Here is a 22,101-nt window from a genome sequence, read left to right as displayed (position 1 = left end):
TTCAATAAACATCCTTGTGCCATAATTTCTGGCAAACTTATCAGACTGTTTCCTTAGGATAAATTCCTAGAAATGTAAATGTTAGATCAATGTACATTATAGTTTTAATATATGTTGCAAATGCCACACAGACAGTGCATCAGTATACCTCCTATGAGCAGAAGTCAGGACTGCCCACATTCAAAGCCCATTTTTTTTCGCCAATATGGCAGGTTTTAAAATGCCCACCTATTGTTTTAACTTTTTTGTTTTCAAGTAATATTAAAATCTTCCTACGCTTATCAACTATTTTTCTTCTTTAAAAGGGACCTGTTTTGCCTATTTTATAGGAAATCTTTACATTTTCCTATAACTTACAAATAAGTTATAAGAAATATAAGTTATACAAATAAACCTTTAGTTATTTGTAAGAGTCCTTATATATTAAGGATAATTACCCTTTCTTTTATGTGTTGTAAATTTCTTGGTTTGTGTTCTTTGTTTGGGTGTTTTGGGGGGCTCTGCCTTCTTTGAAAGGAATGCCATGTGTCTTAGAGTAGTCTGGGATCCCTTTGGTGCATCTGTGATCACTTCAGAGGCCTACAGCAACCAGCACTGTTCAGAAAAGAGCCTGGCAGCATCCGGTAAAAGAAAATTTAGGAGAGGGACTTCCGGCAAGATGGAGGAATAGGTGGACGCACCGTACCTCCTTGCACAACCAAGAATAGAACAACAATAATTTACAGATATAATTGTAAGGTTTCCTTAGACGCACCCAAGGAATGAATACCAATTACCCATGAAATCAGGAAGAAGGGCTTTATTTTGGGGCTTACGCTCCCGGGCGGAACTCCCTCTCGGCCCGCACAGCCAGCGGGAGGGGAGAGTGAGAGAGAGAGAGAGAGAGAGAGAGCGCCAAGAAGTTGAAGTAGACCCGTACATCCAGACTGGTAGGGGACAACAAGTCGGCGGGCACAGGGCTGGCACAGGGCTGGCAAGGGTCGGCGGCGCGCGGAGGTCGGGGAAAATTTGGCGCAAAATCGGTGCGACAGCCATCTGAGGCACAAGAACGCAGCGGTGATCCCTGAGTATGCAAGCTGCAGCTGGTGGACCCAGTGAGACAGCGATTGTGGACCAGGGCGGAGCTCGTGGCCCAGGATCCCGAAGAGGTGTCTGAGCCCAGGAGAACGGAACTACCGCCATTGTTCCCGCCGGTCCCCGCCCCCGCCCCCACATATAACGTCACAATCTAGTGACTGGGGTGCCCAGCTCCAGTGAACACCTAAGGCTCCGCCCCCCCACCGTAACAAGAGCGACCAGACCGGAAAAAAAAAAAAAGGGAGACAGGGAAAGACATAAGACATGTTTCCAGCAGAACAGATCAGTCCCCCAGGACTCATCCTTTTGAGTTACTAAGAAATAGCCAATCTATCAGATGCACAGTTCAAAACACTGGTGATCAGAAAGCTCATGGAATTGGTTGACTTTGGGTGCAATTTAGATGAAAGGATGCAGGTTACCATAAAAGAGATGCAGGAAGATACTCAGAGGAGAGCCAATAGTGAAAGGAAGAAATCTGAGTCTCAATACAGTGGACCAGAAGGAAGATAGAATCAACCAAGCAGGAAAGCATGATGAAATAAGAATTCAAAAAATCGAGGAAAAGCTTAAGAGCATCCAGGACACCTTTAAACGTTCCAACATTCGAATTATAGGGGTACCAGAAGGGGAGGAGCAACAAGTGGAAAAGTTATTTGAACAAATAATAAAGGAGAACTTCCCCAGTCTGGCAAAGGGAACAGTCTTCCAAGAAATCCAAGAAGCTCAGAGAGCCCCAAAGAAGTTGGACCCAAGAAGAAACACACCAAGGCACATCATAATTACATTAGCCAAGGTAAAAACGAAGGAGAGAATCCTAGAAGCAGCAAGAGATAAGGGGATAGTAACCTACAAAGGAGTTCCCATCAGACTGTCAGCTGATTTCTCAAAAGAGACCTTACAGGCAAGAAGGGGCTGGAAAGAAATATTCCAAGTCATGAAAGGCAAGGACCTACATCCAAGATTGCTCTATCCAGCAAAGCTCTCATTTAGAATGGAAGGGAAGATAAAGTGCTTTTCAGATAAGGTCCAGTTAAAGGAGTTCATCATCACCAAGCCCTTATTTTATGAAATGGTAAAGGAACTTATCTAAGAAAAGAAGATAAAGAAAAGACATGTATAGTAAAAGGTCAGGAAACTCACAATTATTAACAACCACACCTAAAGCAAAACCAAAAGAAACTAAGTAAACAACTAGAACAGGAACAGAACCACAGAAATGGAGGGCACATGGAGGGCTAGCAGCAGGGGGGTGGGTGGGAGGAGGAGAGGGGGGAAAAGGTATAGAGAATAAGTAGCATAGAATGTAGGTTGAAAATAGATAGGGGGAGGGCAAGAATAGTACGGGAAATGTAGAAGCTAAAGAACTCACAAGTATGACACATGGACATGAACTAAAGGGGGGGAACGTGGGTGGGAGAGGGGGTACAGGGTGAAGGGGAGAGAAGGGGGGAAATGGGACAACTGCAATAGCATAATCAATAAAATATGTTTAAAAAAATTTAGGAAGTAAAAATTGTAAATAGAATTTCTGTGAGCATCTGTTTTGATCAGTTAATTAACAATAAAATATCATGTTACACTACATAGCACACAAAACCTTTACATCTCAACAAATACATGCCCTTTGCATTGCATTTTGTTTCCAGTTCAAAATTGACTAGAAATTTTAAATAAAAACTTCTTTTTTCTATTTCAGAAATCACTGCTGACACAGAGTGGCTTGTCTTGTGAGCAAGGTGCTATCCAATACCTCTCAGCTCACTTGCACTTTAACATGATATTGAATGCCACTGGATCATCAAATTATTATTCAATAAAATAGAAGTTATTACTTTATATATTCACCCAAAGTGGTATACTTTTTCCTTTTTTAAATGTATTTCAGCTACTTCACCAAATAAAATAAACTCACAGTAAACTGTAAACATTTTTTGCACAACAGTTTCCAATTTTTCCAAAATACACATACATTTCACACATTTTCAGTAAAAATAACCATACATTTTAAACTCACATATTTGGCAGCTTAAATTATTTTATGTACATTTTTTCATGTGTCAAAATCATCAACATAATTATCATTTTATTCACTAACTAGTATTCTAACAGGTTGAAATACCATAGACATTTTTCAAAAGCTCTTTTGGTTTAGAAATTCTTTTCAGCTGCTATCAAGCATTATCAGATGCTCATTTTGTCTTCTCTGTCCTTACTTGTTCCTTTTCCTCATTTCCTCAGGCTCAGCCATAAGCTGACAGATTCTTCACTGTCAGGCATGCACATAACTAGCGCTTAGACAGACAGGGACAGAACAAAAGGACCTCACAGGTGTTTAATTTCCCCATGAAGACTGCTGTCTATTTGGTTTCCAGCAAATAATATTTTTATGGGTGCAAGGAACCATCCCTTGAGGGTTGAGATTAACCTGAAAGATTCTTTGCTACCCTGGTAGTGATCTCAGCTCTCTCAAGACCCACTAACAGAATCACACAAAACATCCAAGCAACTGTGAGACTAACTATAGTTGCTGACACATCATTCAATACTCCTTTGATTTTTACAATATCAGTCAATCATTAATATCTTTAAAGGGAGAAATGACCTTTATTTATTTATAGTTGACTCTATAAAATGGTGCAAATTTATTTGTATTATGCCATTTAATCATTTCTATTTAATTACAGTTGACATAAACTATTATATATATATATACACCCCAGTGATTACACATTATATAAATTATTAAGTGATCATCCCAATAAATCTGGTACCCATCTGACACCATACACAGTTAACAGAACATTATTGACTATATTCCCTGTGCTGTACATTACATCCCCATGACTATTCTGTTAATAGCAGTGTGTACTCCTTAATCTCTTCACCTTTTTCACCCAAACCCCTCCCATCTGGCAACTGTCAAAATGTTGTCTGTATCTATGAGTCTATTTCTGTTCTGCTTGTTTGTTCATTTTATTTTTCATATTCAATTGTTTGTAGATATATATTTAATGCCATTCTATTGTTCATATTTTATATGTATTTGGGGACATTTTAATTCTCCATTTTCAGGTATTTCTGCTTTTTCAAAACTACCAGGAATTTGCAGAACTTTACATTTCATCCTGTTTAGAAAACATTTCAGAATCACTTGATTTTAAAAAATGTTTTTTATCTTCACCCAAGGACATTTTTTTCAATGCTTGAAAGAAAGAGAGAATCATCAACATGAGAGAGAAACATTGATTGGTTGCCTTTCTGTACGCATCCCAACTGGGGCTGAAACCCACAACCTGGGTATGTGCCCTGACCAGGAACAAAACTTGTGACCTTTCAGTGCACAGGACAATGCTCCAACCAGCTGAGCCACACAAGCTAGGGCCAGAATCACTTGACTTTATAATGTATTCCTCTATCTAGCCAGATCATATGGCTGAGCTCACATTCTTTAGATACCTGTCCTTTGAAGCAAATGCATTCATCATTTCCTCCCACATATTAAGAAAAGTTCTACCCAGCAACCCCTTGCCACACCCAGAAAAGGTCTGGGCTCCACTCAGCTACTACTCATCCAGGTGCTTAGCCCTCTCTCTTGATTCCCACCCTTCTGGGACCTTCATCAGAGTCAGAGATATTGGGTGTCTACTTTATTCACAGCTATGACGAATCTACTACAGCCAACTGAGCATTTAGAAGACATCATGCTGGGATGTCTATAAATAATTCCTCATTTCCCCTTCACCATAGTAGTGGGACATAGGAATTATTACCATTTCTACATCTGGAAAGGGATACTGAAAGTTTAGGTAACTTAGCCATGCTAAGAAACTGGTGCAGCACAGATTAGAAGCCAGGTTTGAATTGCTTGGCCAAGTGTTTTTCCTGGTAACTAAATTACCACTAATGTGTGTGTGTGTATATATATATATTATAATATATTATATGTGTGTGTATAAATATATATAAACAACTCCTAAACCTTCACTGAAGGCATCGGTGGATGACTCGAGTATTTTATGAAGTGCTCTGATGTATCCTTGTCTGTTTTTTTATATTTAGAGAAGTAAGAGACCAAGCACAACCAATGGAAAAGGCAGGAGAAAAGGTGCTGGAGGAGATGAAGACTCTGCAGACCAAAGTTCTCAACCCATACCTGATTCTAGAATAAAAATCAGTAGGTCAGTTCCTCTTATTTGTTTTTTGTAGGTCACTGTGATCCTTAGTGTCCATTTATGTTCTAGCCATTTTGGGAATTGAAGTTTCTAGAGAAAAAAATTGAAATGTAAATGATTATATGTTTTTAAGTTAACATTTTTCTTTTTAAAAATAAAATGCCATTAGTAAGATGGCAGTGTTTAAAGCTTCTTGGTGTGAGATTTCATGCTGGCACAAAGACTCCCCCAAGCATGGTGTGAGCCTCTGCAATGAAAAGCTAAGAGCCAGGTGCTGAGAGTCTTTTGGAGGGGCAGTGCCCAAGAGCCAGAAAGAGCAAGGACTTAGGAAGGGGGTATTGCCCCACCTCTGCATAGAACCAGCCCCCCCACCCCTGAGCATCTCTAACTTCGGCTTTGGCAGCTATTCCCGGAAAGATCAGCCTTGGTGAGGACGCTGGCTCCCCAAGTAGTATGTGATGGCAGATGCTAGGCAGGGGGGTTGGAAGTGGGCAGGACATTGTGGGTTTGGAGCCATTTTCAAAGCAAACTGGTTTCAGAGCAACTGGAAAAACATCGCTCTGGGAACTCTCAGAAGCACCTGGGGCAGATCGTGGCCAAAGGGTCAGGAGTCCATTTAAGCATGTCAGTAAAAGTAGACCTTTGATTGTGTTTGTTAACATGGCTTCATTCACTTGCATGAGCTACTGAGGCTGATGGCATTTGGGCTACATTGCAACAACCCATAATTATCCAAATATATTTGGATGCATTCCCTCAATTATTTTTATGCATACATTTGAATTGCTGATATTAGACTGCATAATTTTGAAAGAGCTCTTCATGAACTTATTGATTCTGACATTTTTCTGGGATTTGTTTTTCCATCATGAAACCAAAACCAAGACTAACACCATCCCAGCCCATGTGCGAAATAGAAGCTTTTATCACTCAGTTATGTACCAAGTCCCTATGGGAAATGCCCTGGGAAGGCAGAGGGAGATGCCAGCAATGGGAGGCAGAGGCCAGTTGCCACTCCTCAAAAGTACGTTTGCCAGATACAATAGTGCCCAGTTAAAACTGAATTTCAGATATACAACAAATAATGATTTAGTTTAAGTATGTCCCAATAGCATATGTACTATTTGGGACATATTAAACTAAAAAAGTAATTCATTGTTTATCTGAAACTCATATTTAACTGAATCTGGTAATCCTACTCAACACCCAGAGGTCTTCTGAGAGATAACATACAAATGAATGTTGAAGGAATGAGGTAGAGGCATATCTGACATAGGAGCTATGTGTGAGGCATGAAGCAGACTTTCCAACCATTTAGAATAGTTAGTTTCCCTTGAGACCTAACATGAGCTAGGCCCTCTGCTGACGCATAAAGGGACTGCTCCTTCAGTCCTCACACGCTCCCCAGAAAGAGGCCATATTACTTTTTCCCCAATAGAGAAACCCAAGGGTCCCGGAAGCCAGGTGCTTCCCTAAGCTGGTGAAGACTCAGAAGGCCTATGTGACTTTAAGGCCTGGGCAGAATCAAGAGGGGATTTTTTAGGCACCCAGAACTTAGAGCCAGTCAGCTGTGTTGGGCAAGAGGGGCATTTGGAGACAGGGACACTACCTGCCACTGCCTGCACACACCAGTCTTCCCTGAAGAGTCACCCACAGCAGACCCTGTGTGTTCTCTTTGCTGCCTCCTCCTTGTCATCCTATTCCTCTTTTTTTTTTGAGTTACAAATTTGTCCCACATTATCAGCTCACAGCAGCAATTTTCAACCTTTTTCATCTGATGGCACACACAAAGTACTAAAATTCTGTGGCACAACAAAAAATATACTTTTTGCTGATCTGACACCAAAAAAAAGGTATGGTTTTGATTCATTCACACCAGATGGCAATTGTGTTGGCTGTTGTCATTTTTTTTATTTGACAGTCTAAGGGAAAAGAGGTCAGTGCCCCTGACTAAATAGTCAGGTGTTGCATGTTTTAAAAAATCTTATGGCATACTGGTGATTGAAAACACACTTTCATAGCACACTGGTTGAACCTTTCTGGCTTAAGGGATAAAATGAGGTCACTTTACTTTTACTACTCAAAGTTCAAAATTTATCTCACATCTCACCTATTATGAAGAATAGCATACTTGCCTTCCAGGGGCTAAGTTTCTTCCCAGGATAAGTCCAAGCACCCCAGGGGGCCACATGCTGCCTAAGAAGCAGGTCTTGATGATCACTAAGGAGCCCTGGGCTTTGGCTGCACCAGCATAAGGTGTCTTTGCAGTCTGTGGGGACAAGGGCTCAAGCCACCACTGCTAGTCAGCTGCCACTCCGTGCCAATGCAGGCCGGGGGGATGCCACATGTGCACATGTGCACGCAGGCAGATTGCTGGAAGAATTTCCCAGGGTGGAGAGACCAGAGGAAGAGGCTGATACCTCTATCATCTCTTTAAGAGTTTTTTAAGGACCCCAATAAATTCAATTTAAAAGTTTTTGTTTTGTTTTTTTAAAGAAAGGAAGGTGACATATGGGGGGAAGCACAAAATAAAAAAGAGTATGGCTCAATGAATGTTCACAAAACATTCCATGCACCTAGGGGGCAGGTCCAGCAGTGTGAGCATATCTATATAACAAAACATATAAACTTTAGGAAGGGAACTTATATGCACGGCTCTCCCTAGGGGGGCCCAGACACCATGGATACCCTCTGCACCTCATGGCAGGTTCTGAAGGGTTATATACAGTAGACTGGTCAGGAGAGATCCGGGTGCTGGGGCCTAAACGACCCCAGACAAGGGGAAACTGCATATCATGCTTCCTCAGCACAGGCCATTAGCCTATTTCAGGAACCAGCACAAACCAATACAGTGCCGGGCCCACGGGAGGCATCAGACGGTCTCCAAAGAGATTTAGGAGCCTAACCTCAGTTCTGCCATGCACCTAGGGGGCAGGTCCAGCAGTGCTCAGGCAGTAGGCATGGCAAGGAATAGTCTTTCCCCTACAACAGGTGCACACACACATGTCCACAAAAATGTACACTCACACACACAAAATTCAGAGTCATCTCTGACTGCCACCCTGAAGCCAGGCACAGAGCCAGTCCAGGAAGGAACACTACTTACAAGCCTGCCCCGCAGCAAGTGGTACACACCACTGACGAACTACAGATTTTACACATGTATGATGTCAGGTTGTGAGAAGTGCTGTAAAGGAGGACTGAAGAATAGTAAGGGTAGAGCAAGTGGCCACCCAAAGAGGAGGCATCACTGAGAAGAAAGCCGAGGAAGGCAGTAGCAAGTCACTGAGGCAGAGCTGTCCAGGCCAAGGGACGGCAGGAGCAGAGGCCCTCAGAGGACATGTGCTTGGTCCCCAAGACCAGTGAGAAGGCCCCGGGGGCTGAGGCATGGTGAGCTGAGGGAAAGGCGAGGCATAAATGCAAAGGTGCTGGGGCAGGTCATGTGGGATCTCATGGCCAGGATTCAGACTTTGGCTTTGAGATTTCATTCTAAGTGAGATAGGGAGCCTTTGGAGAGTTTTGAGCGGAGGAGTAACATGAGCTATTTTCTGTTTTGAACAGACTTTATGAGCCTCTGTGGAGAACTGACCATATGGAGCAGGGGTGAAAAAAGGAGACCATGAGGGAAATCTGGCACCAGAATGTTTCAGCCAGAATTCCTGCTGTCTGGCACCAGGGACTTTTTTGAGGATAGCTGCTCCAGGGGCTCATCTCAGAACGAGACATCTTGTGACACCAGCAAAAGAAAACAAGTGTGGGTGCTTGGGCTTGAGCACCAGGGCAAGTGGGAAGAAGAGGCCCTGGGATTGTGGTTTTTAAATTTTTAAGCCAGTAGTTTTTAAATTTTTTTATCTTGAAATAATTTTAGACCGAAGGAAAATTTGTTAAAGTAATACATAGCACTCCCATATATACTTTACCCAACTTCCCCTAATGCTAACATCTACTTTGGTACAATTATCAAAAACAGGAAATTAAAATTGGCACAATGCCATTGACTGATATCCTTTTATTTTCCCAGGACACCACATTGCATTTAGTCATAGAATCTGCTTAACCTCCTCTAGTCTGGGATAGTCCTCGAGATCTCTCCTTATCGTCATGACCTTGACACTTGTGGCAGTAGTTTTCTAGAATCTCCTTCGATGAGGGCTTGTCTAATGTTTCTCATTATTTGGATGAGGTTATGCATTTTTGCAAGAAATCTAGAGAAGAGGTATGTCATGCTTGGTGCATCTTATCAAGTGTATGTGCTGCCAATGGGTCTTATTACTAGAGATGTTCACCTCGTTCACTTGGCTAAAGTGCTGTCTGCTGAGTTTCTCCACTGAAAAATTTCAACTTTTCCCTTGGTAATTATATCTTGCAGGAGATAATTTGTGATTATGCAGACATCCTATTTCTCCTCAGCTTCCGTACCCATCAGTGGACCTTGTTTACAACAGTTATTACCATGGTGTTTACTTAATAATGATTTTCATGACCTGCCCTTCTCCCTCCCTCCCTCATTCATTAATTATATCAAAATGGAATAATGGATATTTATTTTATTATATGGGTTATAATTTAATAGCATCATTCTCTATTTTGTTGTTCAAATTGTTCCAATTTTGGCCACCAGGAGCTCCTTTAGGTTGACATTGTCCTTTAAACATGTCCCCATCATTTTTAAAACACTTTCTTACTTTCTGGCATTACAAGATATTCTGGATTTATTTTCCATTTTCTCTGCCTCAACCCCAGAGTCAACTATTTCTCTAAGGAACCCTATTCCTTTTATTGGAGGATAATGCATCTGTGGGAGCTAAAAAAAAAAAGCTTTTCTTTCCATCTTCTAAACTATTTTTGCTGGGCTAATAATCAAATTAATACAGACAGAGTAACAGGAGAAAATAAAATGTTTAATATGTGTGCAAGAGGAATTCACTTAAGCATACAAACTCCCAAAGACCTTAAGGTAAAATTGAGCATGAGGGGTATATGTGACATTTTGAACACAGGTGGAAGGGGGGTCAGGGGTCTGAACTTTCAAAAGAAGTAGGCAATATATAGGTAGTGAGGAATTGTGGAACATTTATGGCAGATAAATTTTTGCCAGGCAAACCAGAAACAATGGGGCATGGGAGTAATCCATCCACCCAGGCCCCTGCCTACAGACCTCCCATTCATCATACTTAATTCAAATCAGGCTAAGAGGAACATCCTAAGATTCCATTCCTGGCACAGGCCTTACCATCTGAATCTCTTAGGCAGGAAATCGGGAACAGGGATCAAAGTTTCCTTTTGAGTCTTTCGTTTCTTAATAACCAGCTTAAGATCAATATCCTAAAAGGTAAGTTTAGAGTGGCAAAACTTTTGTCCCCTTCACTTAAAAAAGAAGACTTAGAAACCAAGTAGCTCATTGCTACTGGGATCTTACTGCTTCTAGTCTCTCTCAGTGGACAAAGCTAGGAAATATATATATTTATACTAACCCAGGGGACCCAAATCCCCAGGGCCATGGACCATTATAGGTCCAGGACCTGTGAAGAACTGGGCCACACAGCAGGAGATGAGCAGTGGGCAAGTGAGTGAAGCTCATCTGAATTTTCAGCTGCTCCCCATCGCTTGTATAATTGCTGGAACATCACCTGTCAGGTCAGTGGAAGCATCAGATTCTCATAGGAGCACAAACACTACTGTGAACTGTGCATGCAAGGGATCTAGGTTGCCTGCTCCTTATGAGAATCTACTGCCTGATGATCTGAGGTAGAGCTGAGGCATTGATGCTGCTGCTAGGGAGTGGCTGCAAATACAGATTATAGTTAGCAGAGGGTTGACTGTACAGAGACCATAATAAATCAATTGCTAGCAGACTCATATCAAAACCCTATCAGTGAGTGGCAAGTGACAATTAAGCTGCATCTCGTGGCAGGTTGTGGGAAACCATTTCGCATGCTGTGGAAATGTAGCTCAGCTCTCCAGTGGAAAACCAGTGGAAAACCAGTGGGGTGCATGTGGGCACACAGGACCATGTCCGCGGATAGGTTCTCCCTTGGGGAATCAGGCCTCCATTGTACTGAGGCCACTATGAGGCTTGCTTTTGCTAAAACTACTTCACCCTGAATCGAGGCAGCAAGAGTTTATTGCAACTTCCTAAAATCTGAGCTAAACCTCCCAAATATGGAGTGCTAACAATCCAACTGCTTTTCCCTTTACATTTGCAAATATCCTTCTTCTTTGATGTGATTAGCAACATCCTCTCCTTTGTTGTCTGTAAAAGGCAACCACCTAATTCGAACCTGTGCATAGTAAATGAGGACTACCCTCCTTGTAGTGTACCCAGGAAAATAATAAAAGCCTGTCCAGGCGGGGGTCGGGGCCCTCTCTCTCTGACTTAGAGAACAGCCGTGCCATCCCTTTTTTTCCACAGGATTCCTGTAGTCCATGTGTATTTTTTCACAAGCAGCCACAACATACACGGATCCTGCCGGCCAGGATCTGCCACAGCAGGTTAAAAAGTGATCCCCACTCCATCTATGGAAAAAAATGTCCTCCACAGTTCCTGGTGCCAAAAAGGTTGGGGACTGCTGTACTAACCCATACATATATCCACAGCTATATTTATCTGTCTATCAAAAACATGAATTGATACTGTTATTTCTGATTACAATCACTATGAGGTTCATTTTAGCTGTACCCCCTTTCCTCATTAGTAATTTCTTTCTCCTATAGTGATTAACCCTGATCTCATTGACCTGTTTGTTCAGTCTTAGTGTATCCATAAAGTTATTTCAGAATTGCTGACCTATATTTCTATGGGAAACACATGTAATAACTAGATTACCATTACTGTGTTCTTTTTGTCTTTGACATTAGAAGGTTGTTAAAATACAGTTGTCCAAGGTTACTTAGGGTAGTTCTTTTCTCTTTTCCTCCACTCCTATCAGTATGGTTATATTATTCACTTGGGATGTAGTCAGGTTCACTGATTGTTTATATCACATCTTGGGTAAAAAATATTTGTTTATATTTGGGCATGAGAAGGATATGTAGACCATTACTATGGTTCCAAGAGCAGGAGCTATGCAAAAAGACAGATTCAGGGAAGTATCATGCCCTCCTCATTCCTACTCCCCATTCCCAATCCCTCATCTTATTACCCTTTTCAGACCTGCCATCTGTAGGGTAGAAATCTCTTTAGTTTCTGGTTTATCTTTTTCATTCATAATCTTTTTGAAGCTCCCAAGGGCTGAGAACCCTACTCTTTCCTCTGCATTCCTCCTCCATATTCACTGGTTTCAGTAGTTTCCTAAAAACTGTCTGCTTATTCATACCATGCACTTTTTTGTATAATTTTTTAAATTATACTTTATTTATTATGCTATTACAGTTGTCCTGATTTTTCCCCCTTTGCTCCCCTCCACCCATCACCCCCACTCACTCAGGCAATCCCCACACCATTGTTCATGTCCATGGGTCATGCATACATTCTTTGGCTACTCTATTTCCCATACTGTAATTTACAGCCCCATGGCTATTTTGTAACTCCCTATTTGTAGTTTTTAATCTTCTCTACCCATTCCCCTACACCCACCTCCCATCTGGCAATCATCAAAACACTCCCCATATATTTCATTCTGTCTCTGTTCTTCTTGTTTGCTTAGTTTGTTTTTTAGATTCAATTGTTGATAGTTATGTATTTATTGCCATTTTATTGTTCATAATTTTTACCTTTTTTTTTTAAATAAGACCTTTAACAGTTCATATAATAATGATTTGGTGATGATGAACTCCTTTAACTTTTTCTAGTCTGGGAAGCTGTTTATCTGCCCTTCGATTCTAAATGATAGCCCTTTGATTCTAAATGATAGCCTAGCCTGGGTATAGGTCCCTGCTTTTCAGGCCTTTAAATATTTCTTGCCAATCCCTTCTAGCCTGCAAGTTTCTTTTGAGAAATCAGCTGACAGTTTTATGGGAACTCCCCTGTGGCTAACTAACTGCTTTTCTCTTGTTGTTCTTAAGATTCTCTCTTTATATTAACCTTTAGCATTTTAATTATGATGTGTCTTAGAGTGGACCTCTTTGCATCAATCTCCTTTGGGACTCTCTGCACTTCCCTGACTGGCATGTCTATTTCCTTCACTGAATTAGGGAAGTTTTCTTTTATTATTTTTTCAAATAGATTTCCAATATCTTACTCTTCTTCTTCTCCTTCTGGCATTCCTATGATGCGAATGTTGTCCCAGAGGCCGCTTGTACTCTCCTCATTTTTTTGGATCTTTTTTTCTTCTTGCTATTCTGATTGGTTGGGGTGTTGTTGTTGTTGTTGTTGTTGTTTTTCTTCCTTATGTTCCAAATCATTGATTTGATTCTCGGTTTCATCCACTCTACTGTTGTTTCCCTGTAAATTGTTCTTTATGTCAATTAGTGTAGGCTTCATTTCTGACTGGATCATTTTTATGCTCTTGGGGTCCTCACCAAGTTCCTTGAGCATCCTTATAACCAGTGTTTTGAACTCTGCATCTGATAGATTGCTTATGTCCATTTTGTTTAGCTCTTTTACTGGGGTTTTGATCTGTTCTTTCATTTGACCCATGTTTCTTTGTCTGCTCATTTTGACAACCTCCCTGTGTTTGTTTCTATGTATTAGGTAGAGCTGCTATGACTCCCTGTTTTGGTAGTGTAGCCTAATGCAGTAGGTGTCCTGTAGGGTCCAGTGACACAACCTCCCTTATCACCCAAGCTGGGTACTTGAGGTGTGCTCTTTGTGTGGCCTGAGTACACCCTCCTGTAGTTGAGCCTTGATTGCTGTTGGTAGATGAATGGGAGGGATTTACTCAGGCCAGTCAGCTCCAAGGAATGACTGTGACCACTGACCACCAACCTCTGCCCTCTGTGGAGGATCAGCTGTGCAGGGACAGGGTTATACTGTGCACCTTTGCACTTGCTGCTCCTAAGGCTCCACTACCTTCTGGCTTCCAGTCCCTTGCATCTCAGGCTTCCACAGGCCTCTGGCCCTTAGGCCCTTCATTACTTCTGAGGTAGGAACTAAGTGTTTCATCTCCCGGTGTCTAGTCCCCACCACTACTAAGTAAGGAGAGGTCCAGTCAATGCTTATTCAGACAGCTGCTTCCCCCGACACAATTCGGGGATTGACTGGATTCAACACAATTATCTGCTTCACTTCATTCAGCCCATCCAGCCAGCAGTTACTGGTCCCTTGATTTAACACCACTTACCCCATCCCCTTTTCTTCCTGGGCATCCAGCATTGCATTATTTGTGTGGACTTCCTTGCTTAGAGCTTGTTACATTGACTTTGAATCTGTTCTCACGTCAGTGCATGTATCTATATTCACCTCAGTTACCCCTACCACACGAAACCAGAGCCAGTTTCGTGTGTGTGTGTGTGTGTGTGTGTGTGTGTGTGTGTGTGACTTCCTTTTTTAAAAAATGTATTCTTATTTATTTTTTTAACAACACTATTACAGGTGTCCTCATTTCCCCCTTGGCCTACCTGCATCCAGTCCCTGCATCCCCTTCCCTCTGGCCACTACCACACTTTTGTCTGTGTCTGTGGGTTTGCATATATGTTCTTTGATTAATTCCTTCACTTTCTTTCATCCAGTCCACACCTCCTCACTCCCCTCTGGCAGCTCTCAGTCTGTTCCATGTATCCATGTCTCTATTTCTACTTTGTTCATTAGATTCCACATATAAGTTTGATCATGTGGCATTTGTCTTTATCTGACTGGTGTATTTCATTTAACGTAATAATCTCCAGGTCCATCCAAGCAGTCAAAAGAGGTAAGATTTCCTTCTTTTGTACGGCCAGATAGCATTCTGTTATGTAAATGTACCACAGCTTTTTATCCCCTCTTTTACTGATGGGCACTTGGGCTCTTTCCAGATCTTGGCTATTGTTAAATAATGCTGCTATGAGCATAGGAGTACATATATTCTTTCAAATTGGTGTTTTAGGATTCTTAGGATATATTCCCAGAATTGAGATCACTGTATCAAAAGGCAGTTCCATTTTTCATTTTTTGAAGAAACTACACTGTTTTTCACAGTGGCTGTACCAGTGTGCATTCCCATGAACAGTACCCTAGGGTTCCCTTTCCTCTACATCCTCACCAATGCTTATTTGTAACCATTCTGGCAGGTATGAGGTGATGCCTCATTGTAGTTTAAATTTGCATCTCTCTGATGATTAGTGACACTGAGCATATTTTCATATATCTATTGGCCATTTGTCTGATTTCTTTGGAGAAGTATATAGACGCTTAGGTCTTTTGCTCATTTTTTTTAATTGGATCTTTTGTCTTCCTGGTGTTGAGTTGGAAATTAACCCCTTATTAGATATATCATTAACAAATATGTTTTCCCACATAATGGCTTCCCTTTTCATTTTGTTGATGGTTTCTTGCGCTGTGCTGAAACTTTTTAGTTTGATCTGGTCCCATTTGTTTATTTTTCCTTTATTTCCCTTGCCCTAGCAGATATATTGGCAAAAAATATTGCTAAAAGAGATGTCTGTGTTTTCTTCTAGGATTGTTATGGTTTTAAAATTTATATTTAAGTCTGTTATCCATTTTGAGTTATTCTTGTGTATGGTGTAAGAAGGTGCTCAAATCTTATTTTTTCTTTTTTGCATGTACCTGTTCAATTTTCCCAATACTGTTTATTGAAGAGAATGTGTTTATTCCATTATATGCTCTTGCCTCATTTGTTAAATATTAATTGACCATATAGGAATGGGTTAATTTTGGGACTCTGTTCAGTCCCATTGATCTATATGTTTGTTCTAATGCCACTACCAGGTAGTTTTTATTACAGTGGCTTCGTACTATAGTTTGATTTCAGGTGTTGTGATTCCTCCCAAATTTGTTCTTCTTTCTCAAGGTTGCCGAGGATATTCAGGATCTTTTTTGGTTTCACATAAAGTTTTGGAATATTTGTTCTGGAACCATGAAATATGCCATTGATATTTTTTAAAAGATTTTATTTATTTCTTTTTAGACAGAGGAGAAGGGAGGGAGAAAGAGAGGCAGCATCAATTGATGAGAGAAGCATCAATGTGTGGTTGCCTCTGCAACCCACTACTAGGGACCTGGCCCACAACCCAGGCATGTTCCTTGATTAGGAATTGAACCAGTGACCCTTTGGTTCACAGGCTAGCCCATAATCCAATGAACCGCACCAGCCAGGGCCCATTGTTATTTTAACAAGAATTGTGTTGAGTCTATATACTGCTTTGGGTAATATGGACATTTGAATGATATTAATTCTTCCAATTCATGAACAAGGTAAATGCTTCCACTTATTTGTGTCTTCCTCAATTTCTTTCTTTAATGTCCTATAGTTTTCCAATATAGGTCTTTTACCTTCTTGGTTAAATTTATTTCTGGATACCTTATTTTTTTGTTGCAGTAGTGAATGGGATTTTTTTCTTAGTTTCTCTTTCTAATAGTTTATTATTGGTATAGAAACATCACCGATTTCTGAATATTAATTTTGTATCCTGCTACTTTGTCAAATTCGTGTATTAGCTCTAGTAGCTTTTTTGTGGAGTCTTTAGGATTTTCTATGTACAATATCATGTCATCTGCAAATAATGACAGTATTACTTCCTCCTTCCCAATTTGGATGCCTTTTATTTCTTCTTCTGGTTTGATTGCTGTGGCCAAGACTTCCACTACTGTGTTGAATAAGAGAGGTGAAAGAGGACATCCCTGTCGCATTCCTGATCTTAAGGAAAACTCTTGTAGGTTTTTCCCATTACATATGATACTGGCTATGGGTTTGTCATACATCCTTTATCATGATGAGGTATATTCCCTCTATTCCCACTTTTGCTGAGAGTTTTTATCATAAATGGATGCTGGATTATATCAAACACTTTTTTCTGCACCTATTGATATGATCATGTGGTTTTTGTTCTTCATTTTGTTTGTAGTGTATCACGTTTATTGATTTGCAGATAGTGTACCGACTTTGCATCCCCAGAATAAATCCCACTTGATAATGGTGTATGATCTTATAAATGTGTTGCTGGATCTAGTTTGCTAATATTTTGTAGAGGATTTTAGCATCTATGTTCACCAAGGATATTGGCCTATAATATTCTTTATTTGTAATGTGTTTATCTGGTTTTGGAATATGATTATGCTGGCCTTATAAAATGAATTTGGGAGACCTCATTCCTCTTGTATTTAATGAAATAGTTTGAGAAGGAGAGGTGTTAGTTCTTCTCAAATGTTTGATAAAATTCGCCTGTGAAGTCATCCAGTCTAGAACCTTTATTTGTTGGGACTTCATTGATTATTCCTTCAATCTCACTAGTTGTAATTGGCCTATTAAGTTTTTCTAATTTAATTCTTCCTGATTCAGTTTTGGGAGACTGTATGTCTCTAGGAGTGGGGGAGCTTTGCCCGAAGAGCCCCCCATCCACAGCAGAGGAGGATAAGTCTAATAAGATGTGATCTCCTTGGGGAGGAAAGGTAGCCAATCTCTCAAAGGAGAAGGGCTGGGAGCCTTTCCCTCAATGGGCTTTTATTGGGTTCAAATTGCACAGGAATACAAGTAAAGCTCATCAGTCATTGTTGGGCAGTGAGGATCAAACAATAGATAACATACAAAGAACTATGAGGACTTATTCTGAGTCAGGGTCAGTTAGCTAAAGGGCTATAAAAATTTGGGAAACAAATTCACTTCATGGTTGGACTCTTATCAGAAAATTGAGGGCATTCTTAGCGAAGCAGTTTTCACAGGATTTTATGTATTCTTTCTTAGGCCTGATTGCCCTGGGGAACCCACCCTCTGTCATTGTTTCAGGCTTAAGTCAAGCAGAGAAAGTAAGGCAGCCAAGAGATTAGTAGACTTCTTTAAGATCGAATGAGGACTATGCTATGTCAAAGCTGAGGGGCAAGGGTCCATCACCCTCTTTTTCTATAGCCCCCCAAGTCCTTTCCTGAGGACCCTGGTCATCCTTCCCTTGAGGAATCTTACCCATCATTGGCTAACCAGTCATCCACCCAGGGCCAGGCAGGGTGAAGTAAAAGTGGGTAGAGGCAGTGCCCCTGCTAGGGAGATAAGCTTTATCATCTCCTTAGTGGCTTATGGTCCCAAGATCTCTCACTCAGCTTTAGCCATGGGGGGTTACAGCTTCTGAAACCAGGTAGGGCAGTTCCCAACATCTAGGAATTTATCCATTTCATCCAGATTGTCTAATTTGTTGGCATGTAGTTGTTAATGTTTTCTTACAATTGTATTTCTTTGGTGTCAGTTGTTAACTTCTCTTTCATTTGATTGTTTGGATCCTTCTCTCTTTTCTTGATGAGTCTGGTTAAAGGTTTGTTGATCTTGTTTATCTTTTCAAAGTATCATTTATCTTTTCAAAGTACCAGCTCTTGGTTTCATTGCTCTTTTGTATTGCTTTTTAAGACTATGTTTTTCTGCCATTTCATGCCAATGAATGCCAATTCATTTCTGCCATTTCTGCTCTGATCTTTATTATTTCCTTCCTTCTACTAACTTTGTGTTTTATTTGTTGTTATTTTCCACTTCCTCTAAGTGTAAAGTTCAATTTTGTATTTGAGTTTTTTCTTTTTTTTTTAAGATTTTAGTTATTTATTTTCTAGAGAGGAGAAGGAAAGGAGAGAGAGAAACATCAATGTGTGATTGCCTCTCATGCATCCCCTACTGGGGACCTGGCCCGCAACCCAGGCATGTGCCCTAGATTGGGAATTGACTCCCATGAACCTTTGATTCTCAGGCAGGCACTCAACCACTGAGCTACACCAGCCAGGGCTTTTCTTGTTTCTTAAAGGTAAGCCTATAATGCTATGAAGTTCCTTTTTAAGACTGCTTTCACTGTGTCCCATAGATTTTGGGTTGTTGTGTTCACATTTTCATTTATTTCAAGGCAACTTTTTTATTTCTTCCTTGATCTCATTTTTAACTTATTCACTGTTTAGTAATATATTGTTTAGCCTCCATGACTTCATGTGATTTTCAGGTTTTTTCCTGTGGTTGATTTCTAACTTCATACCATTTAAGTCAGAGAAAATGCTTAATATGATTTCAATCTTCTTAAATTTACTGAGACTCTTTTTGTGTCCTAACATGTGGTCTATCCTAGAAAATGTTCCATGTATGCTTGAAAAGAATGTATATTCTGCTGCCTTGGAGTAAAATGTTCTGGAAATATCAACTAAATCTATTTGATCTAGTGTGCCATTTAAGGCCACTATTTTTTTGTTGTTGATTTTCTGTCTAGATTTATCCATTGATGCAATGTGGTGGTAAAATTCCCTACTATGACTGTATTACTGTCTGTCTCTCCCTTTATGTCCATCAAGATTTGCTTTACATATTTAGGTGCTCCTATGTTGGGTGCATAAATGTTTACCAGAGTTATATCCTCTTGTTGGATTGCTCCTTTTATCATTATGTAGTGTCCCTCTTTGTCTCTTACTATGGCCTTTGTTTTACAGTCTATTTTTTAAGATGTAAGTATTGCTACTCTGTATTTTTTTTATTTCTATTTGCATGAAATATCTTTTTGCATACCTTTACTTTTAGTTTGTATCTTTCTTTCTGAGGTTCATCTCATGTGTTTGTGTATCTTGTTTTTTTTTTTTTTATCCGTTCAGCTAACCTATGTCTTTTGATTCATGAATTTAATCCATTTCCATTTAAGGTTATTAATGGTAGATACTTATTTTTTAAAGATTTTATTTATTGCCCTGGCTGGTGTGGCTCAGCAGATTGAGCACCAGCCTGCAAACTAAAAAGTATCCATTTCAATTCCCAGTCACAGCACATGCCTGGGTTGCAGGCCAGGTCCCCAGTAAGTGGAGCATGAGAGGCAACCACACATTGATTTTGCTTTTCCTCTCTTTCTGCCTCCATCCCCTCTCTCTAAAAATAAATAAATAAAATCTTAAAAAACAAAACAAAAAAAGAAAGTCTGTTTGGGAACACTTCTCCCCATGCAGCTCTTACTACTGTTAAGGCAGTAGTAAGAAGTCAATACTGATACATGTAAAACCACTGGATATTTAGATGCCCTGATTTTGAAGCCTAATATTTGTTGGAGAGCCTAGCTAGAGTTTACTTTGGTTCTGAATAGAAAACATTTGCCAAGCAAATCAGTCATGCAAACAAGTTTGCTGGTTTGCCTTGAGGGTTGTTTAGATTCCACAGTAGAATGAATGATGTAGTGTACTTACAGCCCCAATTTCCCTACTGGTCCAAAGTTACTCCCATACATTTCCTTATGCAATGCATGAGTGGTTTCCACCTAAAGTTGACTGCTTCACCTAGTTATGTTGAAAGAAAAAAATCTATTTCTTTCTAAAGTATTCTAAAATTCTCAATTTTCCTCTTTTCCTTTAAATGATCATAGTTAAGTGAGCATATAACTAACTGACTATTGGCTATTTTTTAATTTTTTAAAAAGATTTCATTTATTTACTTTTAGAGAGAGGAGAAGGGAGGGAGAAAGAAAGGGAGAGAAATACCGATGTTAGAGAGAAACATCTATTGGTTGCCTCCCCAACATGCCCTGACCTGGGACCGAACCAACAAACAAAGCATGTGCCCTGACTGAGCATCAAACTGGGATCCTTCACTTTGCAGGATGACACCCAACCAACTGAGCCACACTGATCAGGATGATAGGTACTTACATCTATGTTCCCCTTTCTATTTCTTCTTCTTAAAGTAGTCCCTTTAACATTTATTACAATGCTTGTTTAGTGATAATGAACTTTTTTTTTTTTTTTTTGCCTGGGAAGCACTTTATCTTGCCTTCAATTTTAAATGATAATATTGCTGGATAGAGTAATCTTGATTTCAGGTCCTTGCTTTTCATTAGTTTGAATACTTCATGCCAATCCTTTCTATCCTGAATTGTTTCTGTTAATAAATTAGCTGACAATCTTATGGGAGCTCCCTTGTAGGTGATTATCTGCTTTTCTCTAGCTGCTTTCAAGATTCTCTTTTCATCCTTAAACTTTGCCATTTTAATTATGATGTTTCTTTGAGTAAGCTTCTTTGGGTTCATTTTGTTAGGACTCTCTGTGTTTCCTGAGCTTGTGTTTCTTTTCCCTTCACCAGGTTTGAGAAATTTTCTTTCATTATTTCTTCAAATAGGTTTTCAATTTTTTGCTCTTTCTCTTCTCCTTCTGGTACTATTATGATGTGGATGTGGTTATACTTCTAATTATCCCAAAGTTCCCTTAAACTATCCTCATTATCTTTGATTCTTTTCTCTTCTTGCTGCTTTGTTGGGTGTTTTTTTCTACCTTGTTTTCTAAATCACTTATTTGAATCTCTGCTTCATCCAAACTACTTTTTATTCCTTCCAGCCTATTCTTGATATCATATGTGGTATTCTTCATTTTTTACTTCTTTTTCATGATTTCTATGTCCTTTTTATGCTGTTGTAGTTCTCACTAAGTTCCTTCAGCATCCCTATAACCATTACTTTGAACTCTATATCTGATAGATTGCTTGCCTCCATTTCATTTAGTTCTTTCTCTGGAGATCCCTCATGCTTTTTCATTTGGGACCTGTTTCTTTGTCTCCCCATTTTGGCTGTCTCTTTGTATTTTGTTTCTATGTATTATATAGATCTGCAATGACTCCCAGTCTTCATGGGGTGGCTTTATGTATTAGGTGTCCTGTGGGACCTAGTGGTGCAGTCTTCTTTATCTCCTGAATTTGGTACTCTAGGAATGTTCTTTTTTGGGTTATGTGGGGCATCCTGCTATAACTGAGTCTTGATTGTTGGTCATTTTGTATGTGAGATCAACACTTATGCTGTGTGACTGAAGCCCACACCCAACCATGGCATATGA

At 40.0% G+C, this 22,101-nt stretch overlaps 1 protein-coding gene across 1 annotated transcript in view; it reads left to right on the top strand.

Moving 5' to 3' along the window:
• CFAP221 (cilia and flagella associated protein 221) overlaps positions 1-9,168 on the top strand; it is a 121,534-nt gene extending 112,366 nt beyond the window's left edge. The window contains exons 24-25 of the mRNA XM_045826102.1: positions 5,140-5,258; positions 8,814-9,168. Coding sequence (XP_045682058.1) covers positions 5,140-5,248 — 109 coding nt within the window. The 3' untranslated portion in view covers positions 5,249-5,258; positions 8,814-9,168. The remainder of the gene's footprint in view (positions 1-5,139; positions 5,259-8,813) is intronic.
• The last annotated feature ends 12,933 nt before the right edge of the window (positions 9,169-22,101 follow it).

Source organism: Phyllostomus hastatus, unplaced genomic scaffold (genome assembly GCF_019186645.2).
Source record: "Phyllostomus hastatus isolate PE091 unplaced genomic scaffold, TTU_PhHast_1.1 phas_scaffold_60, whole genome shotgun sequence".
Classification (NCBI taxonomy): Eukaryota; Metazoa; Chordata; class Mammalia; order Chiroptera; family Phyllostomidae; genus Phyllostomus; species Phyllostomus hastatus.
Note: the sequence above shows the minus strand (reverse complement) of the source record. Positions and strands in the feature narration are given on the sequence as shown.